Source organism: Martes martes (genome assembly GCF_963455335.1).
Source record: "Martes martes genome assembly, chromosome: 1".
NCBI lineage: Eukaryota > Metazoa > Chordata > Mammalia > Carnivora > Mustelidae > Martes > Martes martes.
The window spans coordinates 95,509,585-95,535,032 of NC_137888.1; the positions used below are offsets into that span (position 1 = coordinate 95,509,585).

At 34.3% G+C, this 25,448-nt stretch overlaps 1 protein-coding gene across 1 annotated transcript in view; it reads right to left on the reverse strand.

The window, feature by feature from the left end:
• SPATA16 (spermatogenesis associated 16) overlaps positions 1–25,448 on the reverse strand; it is a gene marked incomplete at both ends in the record, with an annotated part of 218,682 nt that overhangs the window by 146,722 nt on the left and 46,512 nt on the right. Inside the window, one exon of the mRNA XM_080821363.1 lies at positions 15,596–15,741. Coding sequence (XP_080677489.1) covers positions 15,596–15,741 — 146 coding nt within the window. The remainder of the gene's footprint in view (positions 1–15,595; positions 15,742–25,448) is intronic.

Sequence of the window (25,448 nt, forward strand, 5' to 3'; positions counted from 1 at the left end):
GTGCCTGTTACCAGGTATGTGGATAGATCTTGCTCCTCCAGGTCTCCGGAAGGGCTCCTACTGGGTCACTAGGTGGCTTTTTGTGCAGGTAGGCTGGCTCCAGAGTTTTGGTGGCAGGGACCAGAAATAAGTCCCAGGGCTGCTACAGAATTCATAGACTGGACTGAGGTCTATTATTTTGGCTCTGGAAGCATGGGTGGTCTTGTCTTTCACCAGATCCTTGGATGGTGGGACTGCTTGTGGACTGTGATTAAGAGGGACTGAAGCTGGGTTCAAGTCACTTCACTGGGTCTATTACCTGAGGCATAGGCAGGCATGACTTCGCCTAAGACCCTTGGTGTGCCAGGAGCAGGATCAAGGGGTCAGAGCATTTTCCAAGTCTGTAGCTGAAACCACTATAGGTGAGTCACCCTCTTTGTTGTGGACCTTGTTGAAAGGATTATCAAGACAGCCTTCTTGGTCTTGTGCTCCACCAGGGTACACAATCTCCTACCTAGATCCCAAAGCTCCAGCAAAGGCACTTCTCTCTGTGGATGGCTGATAAATTATTGTTGTTGAAAGGGGATACAAACCGGGAAACTTCAATTCTGCTATCTTGCTGATGTCACTCTTGGCCAAATTTTGAAAGTTCAGTTATGGTAAAGAAGAAAGTGCTATATTTAAAATATCTCATTTCATGAAATCTGCAAGAAATTTGCAAATTTTTTTCTTCTACTATGAATAAGTTCATTTAAAATTGAATATCTACAAAGCTTCTTAAAAAAAGTTTTTATTTAAATTCCAGTTATACAACATATCAGTTTCAAGTGTACAGTACAGTGATTGAACACATCCTTATAACACCTGGTGCTTATCACAAAAAGTGCACCCCTTAATCCCCATCACCTATTTACCCCCCCATTCAACTCTCTTCTGAGAGTTCCCTTCTTCTGGGAACACCTCTGAGAACAAATTGATGGTTTGCCTCTCTCTTTTTCCCCTTTGTTTGTCTTGTTTCTTAAATTCCACGTATGAGTGAAATCATGTAGTATTTGTCTTTCTCTGACTAATTTACTTCTTTCAGCATTATACTTTTTAGCTCCATCCACATTGTTGCAAACGGCAAGATTTCATTCATTTTTATGGGTAATATTCTATTGTATATACAACCTTGGGGAGTGTGTGTGTGTATATGTACATGTTGTGTACATATATATACACATATACATATTGTACACAATATATATATATGTGTGTGTGTGTGTGTGTGTATACATACAAGCTCTTCTTTATCCTTTCATCAGTTGATGGACACTTCGGCTGTTTTCATAATTTGGCTATTGTAGATAATGCTGCTATAAATATTGGGGTGCATGTATCCCCTTGAATTATTATTTTTGTACTCTTTGTGTAAATAACTAGTAGTGTGATTACTGGATCATAGGGTAGTTCTGTTTTTAATTTTTTGAGGAAACTCCATTCTATTTTTCATGGTGGTTGTACCAGTTTGCATTCCCACCATCAGTACAAGAAGGCTCCTTTTCCTCCACATCCTCAACACCTGTTATTTCTTAGGTTGTTGACTTTAGCCATTCTGACAGGTGTGAGGTGATATCTCATTGTCATTTCCCTGATGGTGAGTGATGTTGAGCAGCTTTCCATGTGTCTGTTGGCCATCTGGATGCCTTCTTTGGAAAAATGTCTATTTATTTATGTCTTCTGCCCATTTTTAAATTGAATTATTCCTTTTTTTGGTGTTGAGTTTTTTAAGTCATTTATATATTTTAGATACTAACCTTTTATTGGATATGTCATTTGCAAATATCTTCTCCCACTCCACAGATCGCCTTTTAGTTTTACTGTTTCCTTTGCTGTGAAGAAGGTTTTTTTTGCTGTTGGGGTTTTTTTTTTATCTTGATGAAGTCCCAATAGTTTATTTTTGCTTTTGTTTCCTTTGCATCAGGAGATATACCTAGAAAGAAGTTGTTATGGCCAAATGCAAAGAGGTTACGGCCCATGTTCTCCTCTAAGATTTCTGCGGTTTCAGGTCTCATATTTAGGTCTTTAATCCATTCTGAATTTATTTTTGCATATGGTGTAAGAAAGTGGTCCAGTTTCATTCTTTTACATGTTGCTGTCTAGTTTTCCCAACACCATTTGTTGAAGATACAGTCTGTTTTCTACTGCATATTCTTTCCTGTTTTGTTGAAAATGAATTGACCAGATAGTTGTGAGTTCATTTCTGCATTTTCCATTCTGTTCCATTGTTCTATGTATCTCCTTTTGAGCAAGTACCATAGTGTTTTGATCACTATAGCTCTGAATATAATTTGAATGGTAATATAATTTGATATATTACTATATCAATATAATACATATTGTATTATATTGTAATATAATTTGAAGTCCAGAATTCTGATGCCTCTAGCTTTGCTTTTTTTTTTTTTTCCTTCCAAGTTTGTGTTGGGTATTTGGGGTCTTTTATGGTTTCATACAAACCTTAGGATTGTTTGATCTAGTTCTGTGAAGTTCTAGTTCTAGTTCATTCTGTTGATATTTTGATAAGTATTGCATTAAATGTATAGATTGCTTTGGGTAGTATAGACATTTTAACAATATTTGTTGTTCCAATCCACGAGCACAGAATGTCTTTCTATCTCTTTGGGTCATCTTCAATTTCTTTCATCAGTGATTTATAGTTTTCAGAGTACAAGTCTTTCACCTCTTTGGTTGGGTTTATTCCTAGGTATCTTACTATTTTTGGTGCAATTATAAATGGATTGTTTTTTTCATTTCTCTGTCTGCTGCTTCATTATTGGTGAAGAGAAATACAACAGATTTCTGCCTGCTGATTTTGTATTCTGTGACAATTGAATTCATTTATTAGTTCTAGCAGATTTTTGGTGGAGTCTTTCAGGTTTTCTATATACAGTATTATGTCTTCTGCAACTAAAGAAACTTTTACTTCTTCCTCGCTGATTTGGATGTCTTTTATTTCTTTTTGTTGTCTGATTGCTGTGGCTAGGACTTTCAGTACTATGTTAAATAACAGTGGCGAGAGTAGACATCCTATATTGTCCTGACCATAGAGGAAAATCTCCCACGTTTTCCCCACTGAGGATGATATTAGCTGTGGGTTTTTCATATTTGGCCTTTATTCAATGTTGAGGTATGTTCCCTCAATCCCTGCTTTGCTGAGAGTTTTTATCATGAGTGGATGTTGTGATTTGTCAAATGCTTTTTCTGCATCTATTAAAATGATCATATTGTTCTTAACCTTTCTTTTATTAATGTGGTGCATCATGTTGATTGATTTGCAAATATTGGGCCACCCTTACAACACAGGAATAAATCCCACTTGATGACGGTGAATGATTCTTTTAATTGAATTGCTAATATTTTATTGAGATGTTGGATTTGATTTGCTAATATTTTACTGAGAATTTTCGCATCTATGTTCATCAGGGATATAAGTTCTCTCTTTTTTTTTTTTTTTAAGATTTTATTTATTTATTTGTCAGAGAGAGTGAGCACAGGCAGACAGAGAGGCAGGCAGAGGCAGAGGGAGAAGCAGGCTCCCCGCCGAGCAAGGAGCCCGATGTGGGACTCGATCCCAGGACGCCGGGATCATGACCTGAGCCGAAGGCAGCCGCCCAACCAACTGAGCCACCCAGGCGTCCCATAAGTTCTCTTTTTTACTGGAGTCTTTATCTGATTTTGATATCAAAGTAATGCTGACCTCATAGAATAATTTTGGAGGTTCTCTTTCCTTTCCTATTTTTTGGAATAGTTTGAGAAGAGTAGATGTTAACTCTTCTTTAGATGTTTGATAGAATTTGCCTGTGAAGCCATCTGGCCCTGTTCTTGTTTGTTGGGAGTTTTTTGATTACTGATTCAATTTCTTTTCTGATTATTGGTCTGTTCAGTTTTTCTATTTCTTCCTGTTTCAGTTTTGGTAGTTTATATTATAGTTTCTAGGAATTTATCCAAGGTTGTCCAATTTGTTGACATATATGTTTTCATAATATTCTTTTATAATTATTTGTATTTCTGTGGTATTGATTGTTATTTCTCCCCTCTCTTTTGTGATTTTATTCATCTGGGTCTTTTTTCTTTTCTTTTTGATAAGTCTAGCTAGAGATTTATCAATATTATTGAAATTTTCAAAGAACCAGCTCCTGGTATTGCTGATGTGTTCTATTGTTTTTGCTTTGTTTTTTAGTTTTTGCATCATTTATTTCTGCTCTAATCTTTTTCATTTCCTTTCTTCTGTTGGCCCTAGGCTTCTTTTGTTGTCCTTTAGGTATAAGGTTAGGTTGTTTATTTGAGAGTCTTCTTGCTTCTTAAGGTAGGCTTGTATTGCCATATACATCCCCCTTAGGACCACTTTTGCTGCTTCCCAAAGGTTTTGTTTGGACTGTTGTGTTTCATTTGTATTTGTTTCCATGTATTTATTTTTTAATTTCTTCTTTGATTTCCTGGTTGACCCATTCATTGTTTGGTGGCATGTTATTTAACTGCCATGTTTTTGTGGTCTTTCAAAATTTTTTCTTGTGATTGGCTTCTAGTTTCATAGTATTGTGGTCATCATAGGTGCATGGTATGATTTCAATCTTTTTGTAATTGTTGAGGCCTGATTTGTCACCTAATATGTGACCTGTCCTTGAGAATATCCCAGGTACACTCAAAAAGAATGTACATTGGAACACTGAAAAAAAAATAAAAAAAAAAAAGAATGTATATACTGCTGTTTTAGGATGGAATGTTCTAAACATATCTGTTATGTCCATCTGGTTCAGTGTGTCATTCAAAGCCAATTTCCTTGTTTATTTTCTGTTTAGATGATCTGTCCATTAATGTAATGTTAAATTCTTCTGCTATTATATTATTATAATCAATCAGTTTATTTTTTTAAATTGCTCATTTATTTGGGTGCTTCTATGTTGGGTGCATAAATACTTATAATTGTTACAGCTTCTTGTTGGATTATCTCCTTTATTATGATATAGTGCTCTTGTTTGTCTGTTGTTACATTCTTTGTTTTAAAGTCTAGTTTGTTTGATATAAGTATTACTACTCTGGCTTTCTTTTGACATCCATTTGTGTGATAAATAATTCTCCATCCCCTCACTTTCAATCTACAGGTGTCTTTAGATCTTACATGAGTCTTCTGTAGGCAGCATATAGATGGGTCTTGTTTTTTTAATCCATTCTGACACCAATGTCTTTTGATCAGATCATTTAGTCTATTTACATTCAAAGTAATTATTGATAGATATGTATTTAGAGCCATCTCATTACTTGTTTTGTCATTGTTTCTGGAGATTTCTCTAATCCTTTCTTGTCTCCGTCACTTTTGGTCTCTCCCTTGTACTCAAAGAGTTACCTTTATTATATCTTGCAGGGCTGGTTTAGTGGTCATGAACTCCTTTAATTTTTGCTTGTCTAAGAAATTCTTTCTCTCCTCTATTCTGAATGATAGCTTTGCTGGATAGAGTATTCTTGGCTGCAGGTTTTTCCCATTCATTATTTTGAATATATCATGGCACTCTCTTCTAGCTTGTCAAATTTCTGTTGAGAAATATCCAGCTAGCCTTATCGGTTTTGCCTTGTAAATTAAGGACTTCTTTTGTCTTGCCACTTTAAAGATATTTCCTTTATCACTATACTTTGCAAATTTAATTACAATATGTCTTGGTGTTGGCTTGCTTTTGTTGATTTTGGTGGGACTTCTTTGTGTCTCTTGGACCTGGATGTTTGTTTCCTTCCCCAGATTAAGGAAGTTTTCTGCTATTCTTTTTTTTTTTTTTTATATTTTATTTATTTATTTGACAGGCAGAGATCACAAGTAGGCAGAGAGGCAGGCGGAGAGAGAGAGGGGAGGAAGCAGGCTCCCTGCGGAGCAGAGAGCCTGTTGCGGGACTCAATCCCAGGACCCTGAGATCATGACCTGGGCCGAAGGCAGAGGCTTAACCAACTGAGCCACCCAGGTGCCCATCTGCTATTATTTCTTGAAATAAATTTTCTTCTCTCTTTTCTCTCTTCTTCTGGGATTCCTATAATACAAACGTTATTATGTTTGATGGAATCACTGAGTTCCCTAAATCTATTCTAGTGTTGCATAATTCTTTTCTTTTTTGTTCAGCTTCATTATTTTCCATTATTTTGTCTTCTAGGTCACTAATTCATTCCCTTGTTTCTTCTAGCCTGCTGTACGTCGCATCAAGCCTGTTTCCAATCTCATTTATTGCATTCTTCATCTCTGATTCTTTTTTAACTTTTTTTTTTTTCTATCTGTGGTAAGGGTCTCATTGATGTCTTCTATTTTTTCTCTCAAGCCCAGTGAGCATCCTTATAATTATTGCTTTAAATTCTTAATCAGGCATGTTACTCATATGTCTTTTGCTTAGATCTCTGGCTATGGCCTAATTCTTTCATTTGGGATGAATTCCTCCATCTTGGAATTTTGTCTAAGTTTCTGCTTTCTTCTCTGTGTTAGAAAAGCCAGCTATGTGTCCTGCTCTTGAAAATAATAGCCTTATGATGAAGGGCATTATGCTGTGCCCAGGGCCTGGTGCTTAGTGTGTGCTGCATGTGCTCTGTTGTGTTTGGCTACTTTATCCTTTAAGATAGTCATCTGCAGAGGTTCTCCCTGCCTTTTGTGGTCAGGGTTTGGTCCTTGGCTTGATGTGATGAATTTTAACTAGGTGTGCTCTGGTTTGCTTCTGAAATGGACTTGATACCAACTCCACCAGAACTGAGGTCTTGTAGAACTCTCTGGTCACGTGACGTGGGTGGTTTGTGTTGGTCTTCCTGGGGAGGGTCCTGCTGCATTGGGATTGAGGGAAGCTTGAATGAGAGTGGCAGAATGGTCAGAGTGAGGAGAGGTGTTGGGGAGATTGGTGTAAGCAAGTTGGACAATGAATGTCAGCTCTGTGTTTATGTTGGGGGGTGGGAGGGTGAGAAAATAGTGACAGCCAGCTCCTTTGCTCCCAGAAAGGTGTTTCTGGAATTCTGCCTCTCGGGGACTTGCTCCAAGAAGAGTAGAAAATCTACTGCCTCCTCCCACCCCTTTCTCTATGCTCCAGGCATTCTACAGATTGCTAATTTCCATATTGTCTGTCCTTGGGTTATTTGCCTGCTTTCTCTCTAAGAACAGGACACTTCCTTCCAGGCTGTATCCCAGTCAAACCTGCTGACCTTTAAACTCCAGGCTTTAATCTCCACTGGTTGTAAGAGCTTATGAAATTCGGTCCCTTTCATTTTCTAAACCATGGATTTGGGGAAACATTCTACTACTGTGTTCCTGTGTACTCCTCTCGCTTTTGTCCTTCTCTGTGATCATTCCCCGCTCCACCACCACAGCACTCATGATTTGTTTCTCCCTTAAACAATGTCTCTGCACATCCTACCTTCTTTGATGTGACTGCTTTTCTTCCTTTAGTTGTAGAGTTTGTTCTGTCAGTCTTCAGGTCAATTTCTGGGGTATTTAGGATGATTTGGTAATTATCTAGTTGTGTTCATGTGAGAAGACAAGCCTAGGATCCTCCCACTCCATGATCTTCCTCTGTCTCCAAGTATCTGTAATGCTTTAAGCTTATATCACCACTGAACATTTTAATTATTCTTAAAGTTGTGGATATGACACCTTAAAAGTTGTATTTTCATAGATGTTTCAAAATTGTCTACTGAGTTTCTGATGGGTTCAAAAAGGTATCTTAAAAGTAACAGTCTCATCTATGCATATGTAGAGTTTATTGGTATTAATAAATACCATGGAAAATAATCTGCATTTGTTATTCATGGTAGAATTTAAATAAAATACAAATCTGATATATTTTGTGTTCAGGGAGGACTTTAAGCAGTTTACGTGCTATAAAGATGAGAAAACTGATGGAAAGAGAAGTTAAATTTCTTGTGAAAGTCAAAGCTAGTAAGTGATAAAGCAGAGATTCAAATCATGCCTTTGGTGTTTTTTTTTCTTTCTTTTTTTTTTTTTTTTTGGTTATTTTATTTTCTTAAATTTTGACCCATGGGTCATTTAAATGTTTAGTTTCCAAGTATTTGGAGAGATTTTCTAGACATCTGACTATTAATCATTTCTAATTTAATTTCGTTAACCATATTCCATTGTGGTTAGGGAACAAACCATATCAGATTTCACATTTTCAGAATTTTATTGAGTTTCATTTTTTATCTCTGGTAATACTCCTTATGTTCTGCCTTGTCTGATATTAACATACCCAAGCCTGACACAAAAACAAGTTTTTATGTTTACTATATAGTACATCATTTTTCTCCTTTTTATTCTCTATCTATATCTTTTTGTAAATAACATATATTTGAATGTTGGTATTTAATCCAGATTGGCAGTATCTGCGTTTTAATTGGAATGTTTAGTCAATGTACATTTAATGTAACTATAGTTTGGTTCAACTCTAACATCTTGCAATTATCTTCTAGTGTTTTGTTCATTTTTTGTTACTCTCTTTCACCTTCCTGACTTATTTTTAGTTAAGTACATCTTTAGTATATAATTTTAAGTTCACTATTGTCCTTCTAGCTGTACTTTTCTATCTTTTAAGGTTTACTCTAGGAATTATGATATGCATCCTTAATTTAACACAGACTATTTAGAGTTAATATTGTACTATCTCATGTAAAACTATTAGTAGTAAAATTCCATTTGTGCTCTCTCCCACAGGACTTGTGGTATTGTCGTCCAATAATTCACATCAAAATATGTAATCTTTTTATAATTTATCTTTCATCAGTTTAAAGTTATCCCACTGTATTTTGGCCTCCTTTATATTTCTTTTTTTAAAGATTTCATTTATTTATTTGAGAGAGAGAGATAGAGAGAGAGAGAGAGAAAAAACACAAGCAAAGGGAGGGCCAGAGGGGGAATGAGAAGCAGGCTCCCCATTGAACAGAGAGACCAACCAGGTCAGGGATTATGACCTGAGCTGAAGGCAGACACTTAATCGACTGATCTACTCGGGCACATCAACCTCCTTTATTTCTGATTAAAAGTCACCTGTTACTCATATCATTGCTCCCTTTTATGTAATGTATTGTTTTCCTTTGACTGCCCTTAATATTTCTCTCCATGTTGGGTTTTCAAGAGTTTGATTATGATGTTCCTAGATATAGTTCTTTTTATTTTTACCCTAGTTGGGGCTGACTGGATATCCCTGTTTCTTAATCAAATTTGGAAAATTTTCAGTAAATATTTTGATGTCCTATTCTCTCTTTCTTTTCCTTTTGCGACTTCAATTACATGTATGCTAGATTTCCTGCTACTGTCCCTGAGAACAGGTCACTGAAGCAATGGTTAATTTTTTAAAATCTCTCTTCTTTCCATTCTTCATACTGGGTAATTTCTGTAAATTCATCTTCAGTCTTTAGCAGTATCCAAACTAATGCTAAGGTCGATCAGTACATTTCAAAATGTCAGGTATTTTATTAATGTATGCTAAAATCTCCATTTGGTTCTTAGTTTCTGTTTTTCTGTTGAGAGTCTCATCTCTTCAGTCATTATTATAATCTTTATCTCAAGGGCCTTGGACCAAAAATAGGTCATGGCTTCTTGAAAATCTTTCTCTACCAATTCCAACATATGGGGCACCTTGGAGTCTGTTTCTATGACTTGTTTATTTTCTTAGTATGAATCTTACATACCTATTTCTCTGCATGCATATTAATTTTTAATTTTATGCCAGACATTTCAGTTGAAACTTTGTAAGGAATCGGGATTATGACATCATCCCTGTAAACTTGTTGATTTTGTTTTTGTTGTTGTTTGTTTTTACCACCAAGCAGTTAAATAGTGTATACTCTTTATACTCTTGTTCCTGTCATGCTTGGCTCTAGTCTTCATTAGGGCAGATCTCTTTTGGCTTAATCCTAATGTGTGACCCTTTCTAGAGGTCATGGTCCTTACTCTTAAAGCATAGTTTTTCTGAGGTCTCAACCGAATACCTGAGGTACTCAGTGAGGTCTTTTCACACTGTCACTCCAACATATCCCATCACTGCAGGGTTTCTCATATTTTCATTTAGCTATTATGCCCGCAGCACACAATCTCTGCTACATGGAGTCTCACTCCTCACATTGGCTAAGAATCTATAATAAATCCTCATGCAGATTTCTGGCCCCATCCCCTCACACAGGTACCTCTTTTGTGGCCACTTACCCTATAAATTACAGCTTATTTTTCAGCATAGTATTTTAATCTCTGCCTTTCAGGTCAGTGAGATTACAGTTTAACTTGATATCTATCTCCCTGAATTATGGTAGGAAATTATTTTCCTAGCAAAAACTGGTAAAATTGTGGGGCACACCATGTGTATTTCCCTTCTCTCGAGGATCACGGTCCTGCCATGACCACTGTCCAATTCCTGAAAAGAGTTGCCTCATATATTTTGTCCAGTTTTACTTGTTTACAGTAGAAAGACAGGTCCAATGCCAGTAACTCTGTCATAGGTGGAATTAAAAATTCATGGGTTTAGATTTAATTTTCACAAAACCTTGTGAAATAGTATTTGTGAAGTAGGTACTATAATTATAACCCAATATTATAGAGAATTAAACTCAGGCTAACTAATGAATGGGGGAGACAGAATTTAAGCCTAGATAGTCAGATTCCAGACTCTGCTCTGATTCAATATACTATATTGCCTCTGCAACATGAAATTATATTTATTTCCTTCATAGCATTTATCACATTCTTTTTTCTCATGTATTTATTTATATTTATTTGTTTTTTTACAATTTGACATTTCTCCTAATGTGTATAAATATATTTTCTGTTTACAACTGCTTCTCCACTGCACAGCATAGGGTTTTGGTAGGCATTCAATAAATATTTGTTGAATGAATGAAAGAATGAAGATGGCACCATTACAAAACAATTTTGAAAATAGGATCTTTTCTACATATTTGTTATTTTGCCTTCTACCTTGTGGCATCAAAATGCTGCAAGAAAAACAAGAATCTACAGATGAGAAACATGCAAAAAAAGGTGATACACACCATTAAAATCTTTACAATTATATATATCAAAATATAAATACAAGATAGAAAAAGAGTTATAGCACGATTTCTATTCTTGATAAGATAGCAGTAATTAGAAATCAATCTTAGGAATATTCAAAACACTTCCCGATTGGGGCACCTGGGTGGCTCAGGTCATGATCCTAGGGTCCTGGGATCAAGCCCCGCATTGGGCTCTCTGCTCAGCAGGGAGCCTGCTTCTACCTCTCTCTCTCTCTCTGCCTGCCTCTCTGCCTACTTGTAATCTCTACCTGTCAAATATATAAATAAAATCTTAAAAAAAAAAAAAAAACACTTCCTGATAAACAATGGCACTAGTCTGATGAGGTAAGCAAGAGTTGATGTGTTTGGTGAATATAGGCATAGCTTTTGGTTGAAGTTAAAAAAAAAAAGACAAAACAAAGCATGATATGCATATCAGCCACTTTGGACATGTTATTAGGAAAAACAATTGTTAATAATTGTTTCTAGAGCCTTTATCTCATTTATCATATTTTAAATAACAATACGCATCTGATTAATTTCAAAATGTATCTTTGTTGAACTTAGAACCATAAAGTTATGGTTCTTGTAGTCTTGTACATGACATAACAATATGCACTTATTTTTATCAGAAGCAAAACTACAGATGATTTTTAAGCTAATTTTTGTGCTAACAAATCTCCTAAAGATATGCAGCAGACCTCACATTTACATAAAATTAAAGAAAGAATGCTTAGCAAATGCAAATAAATGCAAAAAAGGAATATTTTAATTTTGATTCATGATTAGTAGCAACCATCACAAAGTGGTAATAATACAAAAGCAAAATTCTGCATTTGCTGTATAACTAATGGTTGTAAGCTATTTATAGATTGAGAATTCTGATTAATTTATTTTGAGAAATATATTTATTGATTATATATCAGACTCTGTTTTAAAATCCAAGATCTTTGAAAACACTTTAATATTAGAATCCTATGCACTGACTTCCACAGTTCTGCAGGATGACAAGCCCAAGAAAATGATTTATTTCACTTGGTGCATTATTAATTGTATGAATTGACTGTTTAACCTCTATTGATTTGCATTTCTTACTTAATGTTCAACTTAGAAACAGAAGCAAAAGTTATTTTACAATAGGAAAAAAAAAGATGAAACTTAATCCAAGTGTAATATTTAAGATCATTTTACTATTCACCATTATATGTCCTCTTCTCAGCAATTTTCAAGTATTGAAAAAATACTCTTGGTTTTGAAGCAAAAGTTGCTAAATCTAAATCATGAACCTATTGACCTGTAGCATTTTATTGTTTCTTATATTTGGATAGCAGTGGAATTTTTTACTAATGTTCATTACTTATTTTTATAACACTGAATTAAGTTTTCACATGACCATATCATTTGGAATTTATTATTAAATATGATTTAAAAATTCATCAAACCACTCTGATATCCAGGAGATCTTTTCCTTAATATGTAGGCCATGTTGATGACCCTTTTTATGTGTAGTGAAAATCATGGAGAAGGTGATAAATAATTACTTTCAGTGCATCTCAACTTATTATTGTTTACATATGTCTATAAATTTTCTGGGTCAGTTCCAGTTTCAAATATTTTTCCCTTTGTGATCACAAGTCACGCAAGTAGCCCAGATATTCCAATATTCGGACATATGGAAATATATGTTACATTTCCAATATTGGTTCTTTCAAGTGGAAATAGAACAAATTGTTTGACAGACTGTATGTCCTGATATCAGGTTTCAAAACTATATCCACATAAAATGTTTCCAAAAAGTATAGGGATGATTTTTTTTTCTGTGTGTGTGTGTGTGTGTGTGAAAGAGACTCTGCCTTTAGGTTCTGTAGTTTACTTAGCAGGAAAATTTCTGATTTGAATATCCCCAATGGTTAATGATGTTGAACATTTTTTCACGTGTCCGTTAGCCATTTGTATGTCTTCTTTGGAGAAGTGTCTGTTCATGTCTTCTGCCCATTTTTTGACTTGATTATTTGTTTTTTGGGTGTTGAGTTTGAGAAGTTCTTTATAGATCTTGGATGACAGCCCATTATCTGTAGTGTCATTTGCAAATATCTTCTCCGTGGTTTGACTTTTGTTTTGTTGACTGTTTCCTTTGCTTTGCAGAAGCTTTTATCTTGATGAAGTCCCTAAAGTTCATTTTCACTTTTGTTTCCCTTGCCTTTGGAGATATGTCCTGAAAGAAATTGCTGTGGCCGATGTCAAAGAGGTTACTGCTTGATGGATTCCTGTCTCACATTAAGGTCTTTCATCCATTTAAAGTTTATCTTTGTGTATGGTGTAAGAGAATTGTTGAATTTCATTCTTCTGTATATTAACTGTCCAATTTTCCCGGCACCATTTATTGAAGAGACTATCTTTTTTCCACTGGATATTTTTTCCTAATTTGTTGAAGATTAGGGGGTCCATATCTGAGCTCTCTATTCTGATCCATTGATCTGTGTGTCTGGTTTTGTGCCAGTACCATGCTGTCTTGGTAATTACAGCTTTGTAATATAGCTTGAAATCAGGCAACGTGATTCCCCCAGCTTTTTCTCTTTCAACATTTCCTTGGTGATTTGGGGTCTTTTCTGGTTCCACACAAATTTTAGGATTGTTTGTTCCAGCACTTTGAAAAATGCCATTGGTATTTTGATTGGGATGGCCTTAAAGGTATAGATTGCTCTGGGCAGCATAGACATTTTAATAAGGCTTATTCTTCCAATCTATGAGCATGGAATGCTTTTCCATCTTTTTGTGTCTTCTCCAATTTCTTTCATGAGTGTTCTGTAGTTCCTTGAGTACAGGTCATTTATCTCTTTTGTTAGGTTTATTCCAAGGTACCTAATGGTTTTTGGTGCTATTGTAAATATAACTGATTCCTTAATTTCTCTTTCTACAGTTACATTGTTAGTGTATAGGAAAGCAACTGATTTCTATGCATTCATTTTGTATCCTACTACATTACTGAATTGCTGTATGAGTTCTAGTAATTAGGGGGTGGAGTCTTTTGGGTTTTCCACATCAAGTATCATGTGATCTGTGAAGAGAGAGAGCCCTCAGCCATCAGAAAGGATGAATACCTAACATTTGCATCAACATGGATGGAACTGGAAGAGATGATGCTAAGTGAAATAGGTCAGGCAGAGAAAGACAATTATCATATGGTTTCACCTATTTGTGGAACATAGGGAATAGCATGGAGGACATTAGGGAAAGGAAGGGGAAAATGAAGTGGGGGGAGAATCAGAGGAGGATATGAACCATGACAGACTATGGACTCCAGAAAAGAAACTGAGGGTTTTAGAGGGGAGGGGTGAGGGGGGATGGGTGAGCATGGTGATAGGTTTTAAGGAGGCACGTATTGCATGGAGCACTGGGTGTTATATGCAAACAATGAATCATGGAACACTACATCAAAAACTAATGATGTACTGTATAGTGACTAATATAACATAATAAAAACAAAGAGGAGGAAAACTTCTTTCAAGAAGGTTATCTTATGAATTTCAAAGTGATTTTGTTTGTGGATCCTTAATGGAAAGCTTAAACCTACAAACTCAAGGTCTCCTTATGAATGTGAAGAATCTTGGGTAGATCTTTTACGTCCTCGTGGATGTGGAGTTTGTCATGATGTTTGTCATGTTTGCAGATCTCCCATTCACAGGATGGGTCTTAGTATAACTGATAGCTGTTATTAACAAGGCAAACATTATGTTTTCATGCTGATATTAGTTTCTTATTTGTATCCAAAAGAAGTACAGGATGTCTGAGATCAGAGAATAGACAAAACCAAAAATTCTAGGTAAATTGTTCAAAGTTAGGTGGAAAGGGGAGGAGGCATTATAATTCTAAGGAAAACTTATTTGAAAGGCATAACATAATCAGTTTATTTTTGTTGTAGATTAAGCTGAATATTATCCATGGTAAGAGCAAGGTCTTTAGGAAACAGGACATATGAGAGGTATATGTTTATGGAAGAAAAAGAGGCCTGGGTAAGCTTGGGGATTCTAGGAAGCCATAAGATAACATAATGATACAGACTTCTGAAGAAGGATAGAAATATGGAAAAGAAATCCTTAAGGACAATAAGTGTCTTGCACCTTTGGACAACTTTCATACTTACCCTTGCATAGCATCCTTTGAATCAGCTATCCTATTACCAAATAAGCCATGAACATTAAGTCTCTGCTTATGGTTGACAGTCCAAATTTCCTTCTGCTATTCTCCATATCTTGTGCATTTTTGGAAATCCTTCTCATCCCTTACTTACCTTATTCACTCTCTCCTCTCTTGCTGTAATAATTTGCTACTTCTCTGCCTTTTTATTTTACCCTGCATTATGAGTAGTTGTTTATGTGTCTGTTCCTTCTGTTAGGTTTTGAGATGCCCTTTGTGCTCTCTCTGATTGTCTAGCTTAACATAAATCAAGTAGTAAAGAAATTTTTTTTTGTTTTGCCTTTAAATTTAAATGAAATGGAAGTTGATTGTACAAGCTCACATAGTGCCCTCTGCTTGCATGAACAGTATTTACTTGCAGTTACTAATAACTTCATTTTACCTGTGCGCATGATTCAGGGCAAGGTCAGGTTTCCTCATGCGTAGATAGCAGGTAACAAGCTTTGTCTCGATGAAACTTGCCACACTTGCTATATCTTCAGCAGATGCTTCAAATGGTTTTCCCAGAGCTGCCCCTTTGCTGCAAAGCTTAAAAAAAAATAATACCTTAAATTTCCTAATAATCTTGCCAAGTAATTTAGCTTTTATATTAGCAAGACATGTACATGTATGCATACTTTTTCCAAACTACAAGTTAAATATTAATATTTTGATTGTAAATTAAATAAAGTGTTGCTGTTCACTGTTATTGGACTATCATATAAAATAAGTAACACATTTTACAGTAAAATGATTCCTATAAAATATTTTAAAAGCATGATATATTTTTAGGGGGTGCCATTTGCTAAGAATGTCTGTTTTAAAAATAAAGCATACTATAAGCAAAGATATTAACAGAAAACCAGGCATAAATCATATTAAATACCAGTGCTTTTATGAAAACCCAGCTGAGCAATGATGTAGCACACTATCAAGTTTGATTTAATATAATAAGGGGTATCGGAAGTAAACTCCTAGGAACCATTAACATGATCGGTGATTAATTTGAGTCTGAATCATATTCTCTAAGATGTTATTGAAAGAATAGAAGTGAAAATTTATTAGAATTTATTGGCAGAGGCCACAGTATCTGAAAAACATGGCAAGAATGTAGAATTCTTAATAAAAATTCCAGGAAGTCAGTGGTTTCTGGGCACCATAGATAAACTGTAGATGAAAAAAATAATTAATTTTTTAGGAGAACCCCAAACATTAAGATGTCTCAATAATATGACAAGGGTACATCAGCACTTTTTTTTCCCCTCAGTGTTTTCTACTATTCCTTGGATTTAAGGCTGATGGGAAGATGAAACCCTGCTTTCTGTTAAATGACCTTATTTAGAATACCTACTGTTTTGCTCTTTTCTATCTCCATCTGACATATATTGGAGAAAATTTTCTCACTGGGGACAATATTTGGAATTCATACCTATTTATATATACCTTAATATACATTTTTTTGTCTTCTAAACACCTTTTTTTTTCTAAACACTATTTAAATTATATAGTTTAAACTAATTTTTCTTTTATAGATTAAATTGAGATTGGCTTGCCATTCACATTAACATTATAGCCAATTATTTTTTAAGGCGAAATGCATTTGAGAATGGCTATATTCTGTTCTAAAATGTATTTTATCCAAAAGCTGTAAGATAAAATAAAATCTAGAATCTAGATGTTTAATATCATAGTTTGAATTGGTAGTTACCTGATAATATTCTCTTTTGCTTGGATATCCTGTCAATTGTGAGAATTCATATCATTTAAAAGTCTTTTCCAATTTCATAGGTGAAAAATGTTGCCTCATTTATTTGGTCAATAAATGTTTATTGAACCTAAAACTAATTGCCAGACAAAACTTACTGCCTTTACACTTTTATTTGCATTGGATAGATCTTTTAAAATTGAATTTTGGTTAGTTTAGCTTTGTGTAAATACCTGTTTTTTATTCCTTGTCTATTTCCACTGACATGCTAATCTCTTATTAATTTAAGAGCTCTTTAGGCATATAAGCTATTATCCCTTTCCTGTAACAACTATATATACATAATCAAACATAAGGGTCTTTCCTCTCAAATTATGTTTTAGAAAATAGTCAAATTTTATTCCTGTTCTTAAAAGGATTCCCAGAGTATATATTATAAAACTCTTTTCTCAATTATTTTGAGGAAAAAAAGGAAAGACTATTTGTGGATGACTTTAGTCAATGTTAAGTTTGGATATTTTATAAAGATTACCTGATTAATTGATAATAAAAGAGACAAAACATTTAACACTGATTTAGTAACTATTCCTGAGTCTGACCCTCACAAATGTCAAGGACATTGTAAAAAGATCTTGAAATATAATTTAAGAAAGCACTGCAGAGGGGCACCTGGGTGGCTCAGTCAGTTAAGTATCTACCTCAGCTTAGGTCATGATCCCAGGGTCCTGGGATCAAGCCTGCATCTGGCTTCCTGCTTAGTGGGGATCCTGCTTCTCCCTCTTTCTCCCTCTGCTCCTCCCCTAAGCTCCTGCTCTCTTGCTCTCAAATAAATAAAATAAAATCTGTAAAAAAAAAAAAAAAAAAGGCACTGTAGTTTGAACATGGCAGCAGCTTGGGGCAGCATCAGAATCTCCCCTCTTCTATCAATCTGATCCTATAGGACCCAGAAATACCTAAACAGACAATTATTCAGAAAAAAAGATTTGTGAATGGCATAGCTCTTTATAAAATCCAAATCAGTACAAAATAAAACAAATTAAAATTGTGTAGTTTTATTTGTTGGTATATTAAGTCATTAAAATTCTAGACCTTCTTGATAAACTTGATCTTCAAAATGAAACCAATACTTTTTTCAAGTCTCAAATAGCCAAACCTCCTGAACTCACATAAAATCTTACACAAATAAGGATGTAAACAAGGCACACATTGTGTGCATATTTTGTCATTTCTTCTTGTATTCCTCTCCAATGTGATGGAGCAGATAAGCTTCCTTTCTCAGGCAAACTTTTGGTGGGATGAATGGGTGGGTCATTCAGAAAGTAGTCAAGGAATAACCTCCATGAGGACATTCAGATCTTACATGGCAAGAGGAAGCAGACCTTTAGACTTAATAATATTAAAGGCTTTTTCCACAAACACTGAGAGAAAGTGAAGAATAAATGCCTGATCTTCTAATAACTGAAGTAATCTCTACTTCTACAAGATTGAAGGCCAGGAAAAGAATGAAAATGATCAATCTTTTTTATTCATTATTTTTATTAACATATAATGTATTATTTGCCCAGGGGTACAAGTCTGTGAATCGTCAGGCTTACACATTTCACAGCACTCACCAAGCACATACCCTCCCCAATGTCCATAACCTAACCACCTTATCCCTACCACCACCAACCCCCAGCAACCCTCAGCCTGTTTTGTGAGATTAAGAGTCTCTTATGGTTTATCTTCCTCCCGATCCCATCTTGTTTCGTTTTATCCTTCCCTACTCCCCAAACCACCCACTCTGCCTCTTAAATTCTTCATATCAGGGAGATCATATGATAATTATCTTTCTGATTGACTTATTTCGCTCAGCATAATACCCTGTAGTTTCATCAACATCATTGCAAATGGGAAGATTTCATTTCTTTTGATAGTTGCATAGTATTCCATTGAATATATAAATCACATCTTCTTTATCCATTCATCTGTTGATGGACATCTAGGTTCTTTCCATAATTTGGCTATTGTGGACATTGCTGTTATAAACATTCAGGTGCATGTGTCCCTTTGGATCACTACATTTTTAGAGGCAGGAAGCAGGGAGTGGGGAATGGGTAAAAGGAATCAAAAGGTACAAACTTCCAGTTATAAAATAAATAAGTATAATGGTATAATGGACACCACAGTGGTATAATGGACACCACAGTGAAAATAGTTAGTAATACTGTATTGCATATGTGAAATTTGTGAAGAAATTAAATTTGAAAAGTCATCACAAGAAAAAAATTTTTTTTACTTTGTCTGGTGACGGATATTAACTAGACTTACTGTGGTGATCATTTTACGATATAAATACCAGATCATCACCTGAAATCATTATATCACCTAAACTAATATAATATTGCATGTCGACTGTACCTCAATAATAAAAAAATACACAGTGAAAAAATTTGTTTTTGCAAATTTCTATAATTTTCATGTTTTTATATAATAAATTATATATAATTTTTGCATCTTTTTTATGTGCTTTGCTTCTTTTTATATGTTACCAATTAAAAAACTAAAATGTATTAAAATCTATTTATGTAACCATTCCAGTTGGGTGTTTCAATATCTCCCTCTAAACAAAAATAAAAATACTAGAAAGAAAATCACCAAAGACACAGAAGATCTGAACAACATAATCAACCAAAAGAATGTTAAATGACATATATATATATATATATATAAAATACTCTACCTAACTACAGCAGAATGCATATTTTTCCCAAGCACCCATGTACGAATCACCTATAAAGACTATATTGTGGAGCATAAAACAAATCTTAACAAATTGAAAACACTGAAATCATTCAGAATATATATCTTCTGACCATAATGGAATTGAAACTCATCAGTAGAAAAGAAAAAAATAAATAAACAATCCAATTTGAAAGTGGGCAAAAGACAAGAACAGACATTTCACCACAAAGGACATACAGAAGCAAACAAACACATAAAAAAGATCTTTAACAGCTTATTGTTTACTGTAATTAGTCAGAGAAATGCAAATTAAAACTGTAAATTATGACTACAGAATGGCTAAAATAAAAATGATACCAAAAGCTGAGAAAGCCGAGAAATGATATCATTCACACATTGATGACAGAAATGTAAAATGGTACAGCCGCTGGAGAAAACAGTATGGCAGTTTCTTAACAAATTAAACATGCAACTACTGTACAGCTCAACAATTGCACTTCTGGCCACTTATCCTAGAAAAATGAATGTTCACACAGAAATTCATTCATGAATGTTTATAGAACTTAATTCATAACAGCCCCAAACTGGAAGCAATCTAGATGTCCTTCTGTGGGTGGATGATTAAACTGTGGTACACCCATACTATGAGATACTGCAATGATGGATGAATGGATACTACTTGGTAATTTGAAGGAAAAATGAGTGATATACACAACTTAAATGAATCGCTAGAGAATTATGCTGACCAAAAAAAGCCAACACCCCAAATTTACATACTGCATTATTATATGACAAAATTATAGGAAAAGAGAACAGATTAGTAATTGTGAGAGATTAGTGGTTAGTGATGGGATGGGTGTTGTGGTTATAAAAGGTCAATAGGAAGGAATCCTTGAAATGATAGAACTGCCCTATATCTTGGGTGACTACATTCATCTACAGATCTTAAAACTGCACAGAACTAAATACACACACAACACACACATGAGTGCAAGTAAAACTGGAGAAAGCTTAAGATTGGTAGATTGTATCAATTCTAATATTCTGGTAACAATACTGTACTATATTTTGCAAGACCTATTGGAAGAAATGGCACAAAGAATACATGGGATCTCTGCATTATATCTTGCAACTTCATATAAATCTATATTTATCTCAAGTAAAGTTTAATTAAAAAATTACCATGTTAGTATGTAAGTGTCTCTCATTTTTTCCTTCCCTGCCTTTTTTTTAGAACAGCTGTGATCATGTTTAACTGGGGTTTTGGTTGAGAAGATAAATTATATCTGAGGGACTTTTTCCATAAGGTTTTTTCTGTGTCAAATTATGGACTGATTCCTATAATGAGGAATAGTAACTCATACTGAGGTTTGCTCTGAAGTTTTATTCAGAAGCCACTGTGAAAGGATGCATCCACCACTCTACTTTCTCATCATCGTCGTCTCTTGTTTGAGGACATTCGTCATGAAATAAGGGTTGTGTTTAGTGATAGAGGGAATAATAGAGGGAAGTTGGCAAGTTCTTTTGGATGATTTCATTATTTATTTTTTTCTTAATCATCTTTCAGTTTGTTAGTGCCCACTTCCAAGTAATTCAAGAGGAGTCACGTGAATGGTAACTTTTCTGACCTAGTGCATAGCTGCGAATATATTTTCGTTAACATTTCATGTGCAAATTAACATGGGTGAGTATACATTTCTTGACACATAATCATTTCTCTGCAAATACATAGCTCTCCATTTTATTCTTGTATTTACCAGGTAAAGAAGAAAAAACAGCACTTTTTTTTAAATGAAATGGAACATAATTTTTAAAAACCTTCTGTATTGAAATTTCTTCCTTTTCCTCAAGCCTGTGGTTTTTTTCCAGCTTCTTGTAATTCAAAATTATGTAAAAAAATATTGCTATCCTGAATTCAGATATGTTGTATTCTCGTCTATTTTACCTGGTAAGAGGGACGTTCATTGTGTTTCCATACTCAGGGTTTTTTTTAACTTATAAAACTTTTCTTCAGTTACATCTTTGATTATTGGTCTTATTCTAACTGCTGTGTTTTCTTTCTTAAGAAAGTAATTCTTAATTTGCATCTTATATCTTTATTCTTTAGGTTTTCTGATTTTTTTTCACTGCTACATTCTAGGAGAATCTCAAAATTGATTGCAATATCATTGGTTTTTTTTGCCGTTAAACTCTACTTCTTTTTATAAAAGCAATACTAGTGATAACAAATACAAGCATTTAAATAGTGCTTAGTTACAATGTTCTAAGTGTTCTCCATCTATTACCCCATTTAATAATCACAATATGAAGCACAATTTTCATGCCCATTGTGTTCATTCAGGATGCTATAACAAAATACCATAGACTGGATGGCTTAAAAAATGAAACAGTTATCTCTCATAGTTCTTAAGACTGGGAAGTTCAAGATCAGGGTGCCAATATGGTCGAGTTCTGGCGAGGTCCTCTTACAAATTGTAGACTGATGACTTCTCAGGGTCACCTCACATGACAGAAAGACAGACAGCCAGAGAGCTCACTGGTGTTTCTTTTATAAGGACACTAATCCCATTCATGAGGGCTGTTCTTCATAACCTAATTGCCCTTCAAATGCTCACCTCCTAATACCATGATATTGAGGATTAGGCGTCAACATTATGAATTTGCGAGAGGGGGGTGGACACAAACATTCCGTCCATAGAACTCATTTCACAGATGAGGAACCTGAAGTTCAGAGAGTTTAAGTAATCTCCTCAGCAGATTACTCTGTAGCTTACAGATCACTCTGTAGAGTTAACAACTGGGATTTTTACCTTGATGTCTGGTCATAAAGTCTGTGTCTTTAATCACTACACTAGTGCTACACAATGTCATTCTATGAACTACTGATTTATGATGAAATAGGAAAGAAACAGAGTAAATATTCAGAAAACTTTATAACAGCTTAGCAGAGAACTATCATATCTGTTGAATCCCATAATAAAAAAATTAGGTTTTGTATTTTTGTCTTATTTTTCTTCATTTTTTCCTCATAATTCATTTTTACTGTATTTAATAAAGTATCAATCCATAAGTGATTGGGAGATAAACGAAATGAAACAGAACTGGTTGTGCACCACAGATAGGGAAAAGAACTCTATTAAACTGTTAGAAATTTAGAAGTCATAAAAAGAGTTCTATTATTTAAACAAAGATTACAATTGGATATTGGTGTGGATAAAACTATTCATATATCTATTTATCTATCATCTATCTATCTATCATGCATCATGTCTTTACCCTTCAATTTATAAAAATTATATTATTTATTATCTATACTACTAGGTAATCTGTTTAGATTGTTTCTTTAAATATATAATGGACAAAATAAATACAGATGTATACCATTTTTTTAGATGGTGGGATAATTTTACTAGATCCCCATTTAATGTTTTCTCCAGTAAGAAATTTCTCTAGTGACATTGAAAGTTCTCAGGGTCATAAATAATGTACATTGAGCAGCCTTGTATATACATCTTTGCCCACACATTTGGTTATTTCCTAACTGTTATATTCTATATGTCATAAGGTTTCCTTACATACCGGAATTGCTGAGTCAGGAGTATACATCACAATCCAAAAAACTCATTTTAGAACAGACATTATGAAAGTGCTCCTACAGAAAAGTTTTACACTTTAACTAACAAAATATTTAAATTCTTGTTTCTCTTTACCCTCACCCATACTAGGTATTAGCAATGTTTTAATCTACTTATTCTGCGTGAATCAGATGGGCAAAAATAGCACCTTGCCTTAACTCGATTATTAGCTCAACCTCTTAATGTTTATTGGCCGTGTGTGTCTATACTGTTTGTTCATAAATTTTATTCATTTTTAAATTGTGTTGTTCTAATTGTTACTGACTTATTTCCATTTAGTAAATATATAATTTGACTTTTTTCCAAATATGTAATTTATTTTGAGTTATGTTTATCACGTTTTGGTATCAGGCTTATGCCAGCTTTGTAAAACAAACTGGAAAGATTCCGATCTTTTTCAATACTGTAGAACATTTTGAAATAAATAGTTGAAAAAAAATTTGAACTGAGTTCCTTTCACTTTTTTTTTTCTTATTTGATTATTATTCTGTTCAGGTTTTCAATGTTTTGCATCAATCCTGTTAATTTTTTTTAAAAAGATTTTATTTATTTATTTGACAGAAAGAGAGAGAGAGATCACAAGTAGGCAGAGAGGCAGGCAGAGAGAGAGGTGGAAGCAGGCTCCCTGCTGAGCAGAGAGCCCGATGCGGGGCTCGATCCCAGGACCCTGGGATCATGACCTGAGCCAAAGGCAGAGGCTTTAACCCACTGAGCCACACAGGCGCCCCAATCCTGTTAATTTTAATAGTCTTACAAAATTTTTAGTTTCACTCGGATTTTAAAGTCTGTCATCACAGTGAAGAACATCATATTCTTGGAGCATTTTAAATGCCTGTGTTATTAGTTATGTCATTCCTTTTCTCACTCTCAGTACTTTGTAGTTTTGTTTTATTTCTTAACTAGAATTGCCAGAGGTTTGACTATTTTTTTTTTTCTGAAAACAACAAACTCCTAGAATAATTTGTTAATTCCCCTATTCTGCTTTCTAATTCATCAATTTTGGTTTTTATCTTGGCTATTTTTTCTCTCTTCCTTTCCTTAGGGTTTTTTTTTTTCCTCTTCTGAAGTTCTTTCACTAACATATTTAAATGCATAACTCATTTATTTTAGTTTTATCTATATGTATGTTTGTTGTATGCTTCTGTGTTTCCCTCAGGAAAAAAAAATCATAGCTTTTATTTCCATCTCTTTGCCAGCAGCTAGCTAAGATTTTTTATTAGTACTCTTTGCAACTTTACCCCTTACTTTCCTTAGTTACTTGTAAGAATAAACCTTTTTTGCCATTTGTTGGTCATTTATTATTGCATTATTGATGGATTCTCTGCCCAGATCCTTTATCATTTGTCTTCTATGTTCTATTTTTCTTGTTAATTTCTATGTGCTCTGTCATGGAAGCCTAGTGTTTTGGTATATTCTGCATTTCTTTCCCCATTCTACACATTTTAACCAATCCAGAGAACTGCATCTACCCCATGTGGTAGTGCTTTTCAAGATACAGATCTTTTAACTGCACGAGCCCAATGTTGAGGAATCCCTTTTTGCTACCTGGGACAAATGTCTGAGAATAAAGCTTATCTAGAAGGAATGGAGCCAAAGATAGAGAAGGTGGAAAGCCCAACACTGAATCTTGATATTCTCTCTAACAAAATATGAAAGATAATTTGAAGAGGTAGTATTCTTCGGTTATTTTGAAAAAGTAAGATTAGGGAATTAGAGGACATAAAATTATAAAGAACTAAAGATTCAAGTGCAAAGTGAATTTTAAACCAGAAGCAATAAGAATAATTTACAAAATCAAATCAGAAATGTGGACAATCTCTAAAAAAATGAAATCTATTAAAGATTCCATTACTAATGAACTTTGATAATTTCGAAAACATTTTCAAATATATAATTACATTTAACTTCTTAGTATCTCCATGAAGTAGATAAAATAATTTGCTCCACTTGACAGGTATTAAAACCTATGCTAAAAGAGGTGTAATGATTTGTCCTAGTTAGTAGCAGAGGCTAGAACTGATTTTTTTAATATAAAGTTCTCTTTCCTTTATGTCAGGCTCATGGTCCTAAATTATTCTATTCACTTTTTTTTTTAAAGATTTTATTTATTTATTTGAGAGAGACAGAGAGAAAGAGAGAACATGAGTGGAGAGAGGGGCAGAGGGAGAGGCGGAAGCAGTTTCCCCACTGAG